This window comes from Ictalurus furcatus, chromosome 11, assembly GCF_023375685.1.
Source record: "Ictalurus furcatus strain D&B chromosome 11, Billie_1.0, whole genome shotgun sequence".
Taxonomy (NCBI): domain Eukaryota; kingdom Metazoa; phylum Chordata; class Actinopteri; order Siluriformes; family Ictaluridae; genus Ictalurus; species Ictalurus furcatus.
The window spans coordinates 23446314-23458877 of NC_071265.1; the positions used below are offsets into that span (position 1 = coordinate 23446314).

The following is a 12564-nucleotide window of genomic DNA, read 5'->3' on the forward strand; positions in this document are numbered from 1 at the left end:
TGCTTTCTCCAAGAATTCATCAGTATTAATCTTCACTTAAAACTGTAGACCATATAAATATTATTCGCTCACACAAGCCATAGTGTCTGTCTGTGTGCTTGTGTTCAAGAAGGGTGTAACCGTACATTCCAAGGGGTCTGCACTCTTTCTTGCCCACTCTTTCTCTGTCTGTCACTCTCTCCCTCCCTCCCTCTCTCTGTCTTTCTCTCTCTTCTCTCTCTCTCCCTCTGTGTGTGTGTGTGTGAGAGAGAGAGAGACAGAGAGAGCGCAAGAGAAGCTGAACAGAGAAAATGAAAAAGTTCACTGGGTCTTTAGTGGTCTTTTTGTCTATGAAAGAACTGTGTGTTTGTGTGTGTGTGTGTGTGTGTGTGTGTGTGTGTGTGTGTTCTCCATAGCTGGTTGGGGGGGGGGGATTGATATGAAGTCCAGAACTGCCACTGAGGAAAAGTATGAAAAGCCTTAAGGGGGATTTCCTCTGTTAGAGAAAGCTTTTCTCCTCCCCCCTCTCCTTTTTCCCCTCCCTCCATCTCTCTCTCTGTCTCTCTCTCTCTCTCTATCTCTCTCTCTCTCCTGCCCTCCCTCTCTCCCTCCCTGAAAATGTAGTCAGGAAGAAAGAGTACCAAACCAAGCAACAGGCTCTCTGGCATAGAGCAACTTTTTGCTGCTGAGCTGTATAATGGCAGTGAGTTACTTCAGGCAAAATACAACACTATCTCCAAACTGGACAGCAGTGCAGATATGTCCTCTATGGATATAAGTCTGTCTGCAAAACAAAGCCATTTCCTGCATGGATAAACAAAGATGACAGCTGGATAACCTGGACAGAATCGCCAAAATGGTATGACCGTTGGTCCCGCTGTTATGTTTTGTCTACGTTGTATGGTTCTGATCTATTTTGTTGCTCTACAGACCTTGTGATTTACAAGCTTGTTGATAATCTATTGAGCAGGAATCAGACTGATATAAAATGTTACTGTTTTTAAATAGGAATTATAGTTCTATGTGTAATCCAGGAGTGGGCAGTATTGTGAGACCTGACTTGGCAGGACACAAACATGTGCGTTAATAACCTGTCGCCTTAGGTTTTGTCTAAATTACAGTATGTTTGATTTAATGTTAGTGGTGTTCTTTATCAGGTGACTCCAATTTATATTGAAACTACTCGGAAGGCAGAAATGGGAACCGCGATGCACAAACTCTTGAGCTACACAGAGTTTAGTTTTCTCTTTTGTATATATACTAAAGGCTTTTCTTTACACAAAATAATTTACTTTGTGTGTGTGTGTGTGTATGTGTGAGAGAGAGAGAGAGAGTGTAATGCAATGGCATATTCTATATATACGTCTGTTTATCACTTCAGTTATTCACATCTGTATCTGTATTTGGATTTAAGCCAAAGTTATGACCAAAACAGGCAAGATTTTTAAAAATAAAATAAACTAGTAAACTAGTTGCCTAATTTAAAACACTGCAGTCATGACCAGGTGGTTACTAAGGATGAATGAAGGAACACTGTTCGTTCATATTAATTGTGGTCTTTGTTCGATGAGTTTCATATCTCCCAGTTATTGCTTCTCATGGTATACCAGTCCTGATGCACACCTCTAAGCTAAACCAGCTTCCCTGCAAACTATTTAAAAAACACTAAACAAACAAATCGTGCTCACAGTATTCATACCTATTTGTTTAGAACACATTGCCTGCTCATTCCAAATAATGCATTTGTATTGGGCTATGTCACTATCAGATGTTTGTATATTTCCTTAAGGGAAGTTGTTAGGTCGGGTTTTAAATAGTAGTAGGCTGTTGATGAACAGCTATTATCAGTTTGAATAGTAATTCCACACTGGAAGATCAATGTTTACTTCTAAGGAGGGTACATTTGCTTCCTACTAAATTTTTAGATGCATACAGAAATATGCTTTTCTGTCTGTAGGTACGTACTAGAGGGAATCACTATAACCTCCCAGAATACCTTCCATTTATAGCTCTCTGAATTTCTGACTACTACTAAAGATAGACTTAGAAAGCCTCCCTCTACTAGCACTTAACCCTTCAAATTATTGTTTTATTACAGCACTCCAAAATACTGACCAAAATAGTGTACCTCTGCACATTTTCCAACAATTGTAACAAAATACAGCTGTACATGAAGCCGTAAACGAAGGACCAATCCTAAACCATGATATACTTATCTACACAATGATTCTGGTTTGTTTTACTGTCTGTTTTCATCATTTTCTATTCTTCAACTCTTTCTGCAGTAATTCAATTGAAGCATGCATGTCCTTCCACTAATGTAATTACAGAACCTAAGTAGGGCTGGTTTCTCTGGGAATGCAGTGAACCATCAGTTTTCATAATGATTCAATGTCTTCCTCATAATATGTGGGTGAGAATATGAGAGGGAGCTGTTTATTATTGCTAGATATGCTCACATTATGTCTACTCCATGTACCCACAGAAAATGTGTAACCAAACCGTTTAGCTTTACCATAGTGCTTAGTAGTGTGTCCAGTCTAGACATTGCAAGTGTAACATGGATAGAAAACATAACTTTCCATCCTAAACCTATCTCACTATTTAAGTGATATTATTTTGGTGCCGAAAACTGGCCCAAAATTGTGAGGAGCTGGGTTACCTTTACTGTATGTGGTGACCAGCTTTTGATTTGCAGTATCCATGACAGCAAATCAAAAGCTGGTCACTAAATAGAGGTAACAACCAATCCTGTCTAATTTTCAACATTGTTTCATGCATCAAATTCTGTATTCAACCTGTTCTTAATAACATTCACACAGTGTATAATGAGATTTTGTCAGGAAGAACAAGTTTGTCTCCCTGACAGAGCTACAATACATGGTCAACTTAGGCATGGTGTTGGAGAGGAACTTCTTCACATTTTTTTTTTGTTATGTTACATGTTTACTCTAGAATGGATTTATAATTTTGTTTTCCTGAAATATCACAAGTATGAATACAAGTCCATGTTTTGGGTATTTGCCAATGCCTATAGTGTTACTGAAATAAGTAACCAATTTAGGTTTAAGCAATCACGTGCGTCATGGAACATTACATTTAGCTCTGTTTATGTTTTTCCATTTTACATAGTGGCCATGAAAAGTGCATGATCATGTTCGGACACTTAGGCTACTAGGCTCGTTAGCATTTGATTTTAAATAAAGTGCATTCACTAGGTATATTAGTTACCTTATATTGAGTAGGGTTGCAATGGAGAAGAGCAGGTTTTATTCCACTTCAACTGTCATTTTATGCCATCGGTTTATTAGAGCATCAAAGACTTACCTCCCAAAGTGTCACATGATATCAGATGTTGGTATCAGAGCAATTTTTTTTACTAGTATAAAATAATAGAATAAATTAGCATGGTATCAGACAGATACCTGAAATCAGTATCAATGCATCCAATATTACCTTTGATATTATACTTGAAATTTAGCTAACATTGGTTCCATTGATCATCACTGAGATGTTTCTAGATTAACCTTTAACTGTGGTTAATTAAGCTGATTAAACATAGTTTTAAAAAGGCACACCTCTGTCTCCATACATTTACATTTATTCATTTAGCAGACACTTTCATGCAAAGCGACTTACAAATGAGGAAATACAAGCATAAAGCCCCACCGCTTATGTATTCAAGCATAGAGATATTATTGAAAAAAAAGCTTGTCTTTGGGTGAAGAGTCACCTTTCAAATTGACAATGTCCAAAACAGATGTCCAAACAACATGTCAAAACAAAACATTGTCCAATGTCCACACACCTTGGCTTCAGAACAAGTCTGGAAATTTTTGATCCAGCCAGAACATGAGCGTGAAATTTCTAGAGAGACTAGGAAATACTTGTACAGTGACACTCCCAATCTGATCCGGCATGTTTTTTGGTGCCAGATGGGTTTAAGTATTTCAGAAACTGCTAATCTCCTGGGATTTTCAGACACAGTCTCTAGAGTTTACACAGAATGGTGCTGAAAACAAACAAACAAAAATCTTGATGTTTGATGTAAACATTGGCTGCATCCAAAAATTTACTAATTAATTAATTAAGACAGTACGCCAAAGGAGTAGGATGTTCGAATTCTCAGTATTCATAAAACTAAAAAATACCCAGAAGACCTACTGCTTCTGCCGAGATTCTGCAGTATAGAAGCAATGGACACTGTGCTATCCCATAAGGCAATGGGACTGGCACAGAAGAGCTGTCAAAATAAAAAAATGGTAGGAGGCAGTGCGTCAGCTCTTTTTAAATTGTAGACCACATGATAAATCCAACATGGCGGATGTAGTATGTCCAGATTGTATTCATGCTATACACTTATCAGTACCGAGTGTATCAACAGCCAAGTAGTAGGTACTGAATCAAATGCAGTAGGTACTGTCTCAGTACGCGATTTTGAATGCAGCTATTTACTGAAACTCTTGACCTGTATCTGCATGGCTGCGTTCAAAATTGCATATTACCTTACTATACAGTAGGCGAAAAGCAGTACGCCAGAGGGGTATGTCCGAATTCTCAGTGTGCAACCGATGGACACTAGGTGAGTCAAAAATCCCATAATGCAATGGTACTGGTGCGGACGAGCTCAGAAAAACAAAACGCGGAAGACAGCAGGTTGGCTCTTTTTAAGTATTAAACCTTGGTTAAACAGGATTTGTTGAACAATACCTGAACAAGTTGTTAACTTGTTGAAGGTTTAAACAAGAAAACAGCTGTTACAGCGTTTGAAACTCTTTTGTGATCTCCATCATGATTTAGCCAGCCAAGCTAACGGTGACGAATTTACCTCAGTGTGTTAACACTGCCTACATTAAAGTACTAATTCAGTTCATTTCCTGATGTGCATTTTTCCGATAGTGTGGTTGCTTTAATCTGGTGGTCTCTATAAGATCTTTGTGTTTATGATGATGTCAAAGGTCACATGACAATGCCACCATGGGGATGTAGTATGTCCAGGATTGTATTCATACTACACACACGTGCATACTGTTTCAACGGTCTTGCAGTAGGTACTGCATCGAATGGTGTACATACTGTCACAGTACTCAATTTCAGACGCAGCCCATGATTGCATATATTGTGCTGCTTCCACATGATTGGCTAATGAGCAGGTATATAGGTGTTCCTGTTAACGTTTCTGGTGAGAGTATTTATTCCTGAATTCAATGCTTCTAAATTTATTGAAGCTAATGCTCACTGTCTTTTAAAATTCTGTGGCTTATACTTCCGGTTAGTAAAAAAAACCAACCCGCTAGTGATATAGTTGAGATGATATTACCTTTCTAAAATCCACACACTAGACGGTAGAGTGCACAGTGCATAATGTAAGTGTACAGTACTTCATTTGGGACACAACTTTAGTATTTACTCTCCGAAGCGTGTTTTCGGAAGAGAAGTAACATAATAAGTAAATCTCCCCCGTGCCGCGTGCAGACCAACTAATCGATAATGAGATTCGTTGACAACGATTTTCATAATCGATTATTATCGATTAGTTGTTGCAGCTCTAAACTGAATGAATTTCTATAATAGCATTTCTCTCAAAGACTGATTTGGCTGCTGTGGTTACCTCTAAACATAAACCTAACAGGCAAATGTTTCCTAATATTTTGAGTTTTATGGCTGTGATTCCCAAAAAATAAAGTGTTATGGTCTTCTTCCCAGCTGCTGAGGGGCAGGCCTTTGTACACTTGTTTTTGCCTGCAGAAGCCAGCATGTCTGTTTGGCAGCAACGGTCAATGGAAAGTAACAGCTTCTAGCCAACCCTTCTTCACACACACAAACAACTCACACTGTTTTGGCGTGGCCTCTATGGATTCATCCAACCCTCAAAAATACTAATATAAGCTTACACAAACATATGTTTTACACATATTGCTAAATACACAGCCATAAAGCGAAAGGCTGCTAATCAATCAGGACAAGCAAGACATCAAATACATCAAGACATTCAGTATCCTTAAATCCCCTGAAGCAAAGCCTTCAAAGGAAACACTTACTGGAGTGATCGAAGGATGCTGAATTGGTATTTAAATTAGCTGTCCTGGATACAAGCACCCACTCTGCTAGCAAGTCTGCTAAGCATAGCAAAAATAAACAGTAATTTTCTCATTTATTCCTTCACTAATGAGAGACTGGGCAGATTCACCTGATAAAGCTAATGTGTTTCTGCCTGAGGGCCCAAGCTAGGAGGAGACGTTCTGGCAAGGGGTTTGTTTTGTCATGCTAATAGAGTTGGTGCAGTCCCAACTTAGAAGCATTAAGTACAGAAAAGTTAAAGGGGTTGTTGATAAAAGGAAATAAAGAGAAAGCCTTTTTTCTGTCACCACAGCTTCCAAGTCAGGACTGGAAAATACCATATGAAAGAAAAACTATATGATGACACAAAGTGATGCAGTGGATCAGCAAAAAAAATACAAAACAAGCCCTGTATGTAACCTAATACCTAATCTTTATTTTGATTCATCAAATTAATTTGTGTTAGTCACGGTTTGATTATTATTTCTGTGTAATCTATGGTTATGATTAATGTATAATCTGAATTTTTAGAGTAATGCTCACGGTCTGAAAAAGAGGTTTGTATAAGGATTTTTTTTATCTTGTGGATGTTTATTATCTGTTGTAACATCTTGCGATTAAATATTTTAATTTCAAGTAATTGGGACCCAGGCTGGCCATCTTGACAGGCAAGGCAAGACAATGAGGGCAAGGCAACAGATTAACATTCAGATAAATATGGTTCATAGTTTAAAATAAGATTTGATTTTGTGGTCAATTATGAATATGGTCATAGTTAAGTGATCAATTATTGTCTTTTTTGGGTAGAATATTTCTGGGTTATCTTGATGGGAGTGGTCTCTTCTAGAATAATAATGTACCCATCGTCAGGACACGAGGGCTTACGGAATGGTTTGAAGAGGATAAAAATGATAAATCATATGCTGTAGCATTCAAAGTTACCAGATCTCAAAGCAGTTGAATGCTGATGGAAGATTTTGTGTTAGACAGCACTCTACGGTACACCACCATCATCAAAACACTAGTTGTGAGAATATCTTTTGAAAGAACGGTGTTCATCGCTCCGGCTCACGTCCAGTGAATATTTGCCAATGCACATTAAAACTGTTCTCCTAGCTTGTGTTTATTCTTCGTGCTCAGAACCGTTCATCCTATTTGTGGAGAAGTGGCTAAACTAACATTGTGGCAGTGTGACTTCTATCCCCGAGCTAACCAATTCATGAGTTAGAACACTTGGTACTTGTAGAATGTTGTTTACTGACCCATTTTGTGGCCTAGTCAGGATTTATTTTTTTTTCTCAGCCACAACTGGAGAGAAATGACAATATGCAACATGTGTTACAAATCAATTTCTGTGTGTTTTTTGACCCTGGGAAGGACTGGCAGAGTCACACAGAGAGCAGACTGATTAGCTGTACCTCCAGCCAGATGTTGAGCCACTGACATCTGACAGAACAGCGCTCTGTTATTTCTACATCAGTTGCACTTTTTGGTATTTTGACTCCGTAGCGCATTTCACAAGAATTCTGTTTTCCATCTACTTTCCTACTGTTTGGTGCAGAATGTAGACTGCATAAAGGTGGAGCCATGATTGAGGCTTGGAGTTTGCATGTTAAAGCAGTGGTAAAGTCTTGCAAATTCTGCAAAAAAAAAAATGCTCCAGCTCTGCTCACACCAGAGCAGGTGCTGAGTTTTTCATTTTCATTCCAAATGGTCTGTTGGGCAAACAGTACAGCTCAGTGCGATTGTTGGGCCTTCTACATTTTCTTTTCCTCATATCCAGCTTTAATGGAAAGTCAAACATGCCATTTTAATAATACTTTTTTTTGTTTTAATAACCTGCTAAGTCTTTGGCAAGAGTCGTCCAAATGCCATAGCTAATGTATTATCTTCCAAACATAGCTATCAGAAATAGTAGAAGAGAAATGCTGCATGTCAAACAGCAGAAGGCAGATTTGACGATGGCAAAAGGGTTGGAAGCTAATTTGAAAATTTCAAGTTGGTCAGATGGGAAGATGGTTAAACAAATGTGTGGATAGGTATGCAGACAGCTTATGCTCTGATATTAGTTGGGTACATACTTTTTGTTGGGTTGCAGTATAAAGATCTAAAAAAAAAAGTACCCAAGCTGTGTGAATGAGGAACATTATGCCACAGGACCCTCTGTTAGGAATTAAATAAGAGTGACGCCAAGACAAAGACAACACTGTCCCCTTGAAGTAAGAGGGGAGGGACAGGAAGAAAGGAGGATAGGAGGTAGATACCTGCTGAGAAAAGAGAATGAGGGGGTCTTTTGAAATTTGACAGCTGAATGTACAAAACTTTTTCAGCTGAAGAATGAACACGTGTTGGATTAAGGTCTATCGGAATATTAAGCATGTGGAAATTTTAGCTTGCTAGTCAGATCAGGTTTTTTTTCTTATACTTTTGCAGTAGTAAGGTGCTTTGTAAAGTTCACATTTAGGTTCAGGGGTTTTAGGTGTACCTTTATTGTTCCTTGCCAAGTAAATGGATTAGCTAGTAGTTATTTGAATTCATCATTATTTAGATGATATTGCATGAATATAATATCTTTAGTGCATTTATTTGATCAAACTAAAATTGACCAGTGCAGAAATACTGGTTCAGTACTACACAAGTCCTGATTTATAGTGCTGAGGGAAAAATATAAATTAAATCTATTTACATAAAATGTTTAATGAAGATTGATATAATAATAGCTTTAAAGAGTGCCTAGAAAAGCGCAGCGCTTCTGTAAAGAACATCATACAGTCACTAAATACACTTTATGGCCAAAAGTATGTGCATACCTGACCATTACACCCATATTACATTTACAGAATTTGGCAGATGCCCTTATCCAGAGCAACTTACCTTTATCTAATTCATACAGGTGAGGGTTAAAGGTCTTGCTCAACGGCTCAACAGTGACAGTTTGGCATTTGATCTCCTGACCTTCCAATCAATAATCCAGTGTCTTAACCACTGAGCTACCACTGTTCATTACACCCGTATGTGGTTCTTTCCCAAACTGTTGCCACAAAATTGGAAGCGCACAGTTGTATAAGATGTCTTTGTATGCTGTAGCATTTCAATTTCCCGTCACTGGAACTAACATGTTCCAGCATGAGAATGCCCCTGTGCACAAAGCGAGGTCCATGAAGATGGTTTAACAAGGTGGTGTGGAAGAACTCGAGTGGCCTGCACAGAGTCCTGACCTCAACCCCACTGAACACCTTTGGGATGAACTGGAATGTCACGTCAGGCCTCCTCACCTGACATCAGTGCCTGACATCACCAGTGCTCTTATGGCTGAATGAGCAAATCCCCACATAGCATAAAGCGTTCCCAGATGAGATTACTATAGCAGCAAAGTGGGGGACAGACTCTGGAATGGGATGTTCAACAAGCACATGCTGTATGATTGTGATGGTTAGGTGTCCACATACTTTTGGCCATATAATGTACCATACGTGGAAATTTGTCAAAGAAAAAAAATATGTTTATGAGAGTACTTTCTCTTGTTCATATCAGCCTGTCAGTGTTCCCCATCAATGAGTAGCCACATGGTTAATATTAATGTTAAAGTATGTTTAAAGTGCAAATTTATGTCACAATACAATGATGGGGTAAACGTTTATGGGTAAGCATAGTGTGCAGATGCTCACGGGTAGGCTAAGGTGAGCTACACTTTCCCATAAACCCTTGATGCAAATACATAAACGTGCTTCAAAGCAGATGTGTAAAGCAGCCATGGCATCTACAACTACTAAATTCTAACAGCGTGTTGTGTGTATCTATGGTACTGTGCACCATCCAGCCTTAATGCAAATGCATTATGATTGAGTTGGCTGTGCACAGTACCCTTCGCCTTTGTTCTCTGGGTTGTATCAAGAGTTTCAGAGTAATACTGATAATATAATTATTTATCTGACTGCAAACATAACATTGGTCAAATATCATGAGCACAAAGCATCTGGAAGGTGCTGATGCGCAGTGAGGTAGCGAGAGAAGTGTGTAAACCTGCAGCTCCATTCATGGGCATGTTTTCACATAGCTATATTTAGGCTATATAGAATTATTAAATAGTGTTTCAGCTCATGTTTGTTAGCTAGCTAATGTGTAATAGTAAATATTAGATGAAGGTTGAAATAAAATGAACTGTGCAAACAGTAGGGGCTTATTATATATCATATTATTTTGTGAGATAACAGGGCTAGTTTTTTAGTTTTTTTTCTGTGGGTAAAATCTGAAAAAAGCTAAACTGCACCTGAAGAACCCAGAAGTAAGTAGTGATCCTCAGCATTATCACATCCAGTGCTTATTCTCCGTTCATTTTGCAGTGAAATGTTCCCATTATATGCAAGTATAATTGTAGACAATACGTAAAATACATGACAACACATAAAGAATGCCCTCACTTATCTGCGGATAAACAAATGCAGAAGTATATTCCAGGCCTAAGGAGAGGCAAGTTGGCAAAACAGAAACAAAGAATGTTTACATGTTTACTAAGGGAGAGAAAAGACTTAGTTGTAGTTAACAGTGTGTTAATCAGGGAGAGAGAGAGGAGGGGGTCAGCCAAAGGATCCTGGAGCCTACATAGAACAAAAAAGACCACCCTGAACTAGACATGCAAGCCAAAGAAATCAACTGGAAACTATTCATGCAAAAAAAAAAAAAAAATGGTCTGCAAGCTAACATTTTATATTGCATCTAAGGATATAATATTTAAAATTACTATCAATCCTACAGAGATTTCAGTTGTCAGTCTACCCTTTTGGGTGTCAGATTAAAAGTTCTTGAGTTGAACATAATAACAACTTGCTTCTGTCTCCAGACTTAAACATACCTTCAATGTTTGATTATAAGAACATGTTTATAATAACAAGTTTAAAACCATGTTGTTACATTGAAGTTCTGGAAGAAGAAGAAAAAGCCCAGATCTTGATGAAAAGGCAAACAAAAGATCACATCTCATGGTCTACAGCTGCAATGTATTACAGTCTTTAACAAAGTCAGTGAATTCCACATCAGCACAGCTCAATGACTCTCTATCAAATAAATACATTATGGCTAGAAACAAAGCTTAGGAAAAATTCCAGCACAAGCATTCCTCTGAGGTGAGGGCACGACCTCACAGGCACTGCTCTCTGGATTACAGTATGACTAATAGAATACACCTTACACTCACATCTTGGCTGTGGATGGAGCCTTTGTTGGGGGGAAACTTTAGCTCTTCATCAGCTCCCTGTTTTCAATTGTGGCAAGTAACCCACAAAATGGCAGCTAGTGTTATTTCACACTGATGTCATGAAATACTGCTTGAATGTTAGGAGGTTTAGGAACACACTTAATGCTGTTGTTTGTACCAGACAGAAATTTCCTAAGAAAGGAAGTTGCTTTCTTCATAAATACATGTAATACAATACATTATATACCCCCCCCCCAATTCTATAGTAGCAGTTATACAACATTGCTTTAGTTATGCTATTTTCAGTTTTTCAGTGCATTTAATTGAATTTGAAGTTGAGTTAAAGAGTAATGCATCCAGACATTTTTTTTCTTGTTGTCAAACATCTTTTGCTTCACCAGCCAGTATAGATGCTCTGACATAATCAACCATAGAATGATGACTCTTTGGTCACATGGTGAGAAAGAACAGAAATGAAGCTCTTTGTCACAGGTAAAAATGTTTGTTTGTGTTAGATATACAAGTAAAAAGATGCAGTGTGATGGTGTGTGATTCAAATATGCCCATGTCCATAGTGTAAGATCACATCACAGGCCCTGACTCGCATCTAAAACTCATAGCTATTTCAGGAACAATGCTTGTAATGGAATATTACTTTTGTTTATATACAACTTTATTGTTTATTGTTTTAACTGAGACATTATTAAAATGAGAGATAATATAGTATGAAAACCACCTCGGCCCTGTGTACACAGAGTTTGCTTGTTCTCCCCATGTTTCCTCTTGGTACTTCGGTTTCATCCCTCAGTCCAATGACATGCAGTGTAGACCAATTGGCGTTTCCAAATTGTCCATGGTGTGTGAATGTGTGTATGATTGGCACCCCATCCAGGGTGTCCCCCGTCTTGTGCACCAAGTTCCTTGGGATAGGCTCAAGGGTCCCCTGTGACACTGTTTATGATAAGCGGTATACTGTCAAAAATGGATGGATGGATGGATGGATGTTTTTGTTTCAATTTTCCTGCAATTCTCTAGAGATTTGTACACAATAGAGTATCCTGCTGCTTCCCAGGCACATTTATGTTTTATATATTAATCACAGATATGCTTAATTAGCAGTATACTGTATACCCAGGTCTGCACCTTGCTTCACAGGTGATGTGGTATGCTTTCTGGTTATGAGCAGTTTCCTTTCCATTATTCTGGTACTGTATAATTATTGCTTCACTTATTAATAGCAATATCTCCGAGACATACAATATACACTCTTTATATATTTTAGCTGTAATGTGAACTAGGACTGGGTAATATGACAATATGATATCGATATT

General features: G+C 38.2%; 1 protein-coding gene across 4 annotated transcripts in view; it reads left to right on the forward strand.

Annotated features, from left to right (window-relative positions):
* The first annotated feature begins 466 nt into the window (after positions 1-466).
* quo (quattro) overlaps positions 467-12564 on the forward strand; it is a 34449-nt gene continuing 22351 nt past the window's right edge. For 3 of the 4 annotated variants that reach the window (XM_053636163.1, XM_053636164.1, XM_053636166.1), the window contains exon 1: positions 467-838. In XM_053636163.1, the coding sequence (XP_053492138.1) occupies positions 836-838 (3 nt within the window). In that variant the 5' untranslated portion in view covers positions 467-835. The remainder of the gene's footprint in view (positions 839-12564) is intronic. The other variant, XM_053636165.1, reaches the window with a different exon arrangement.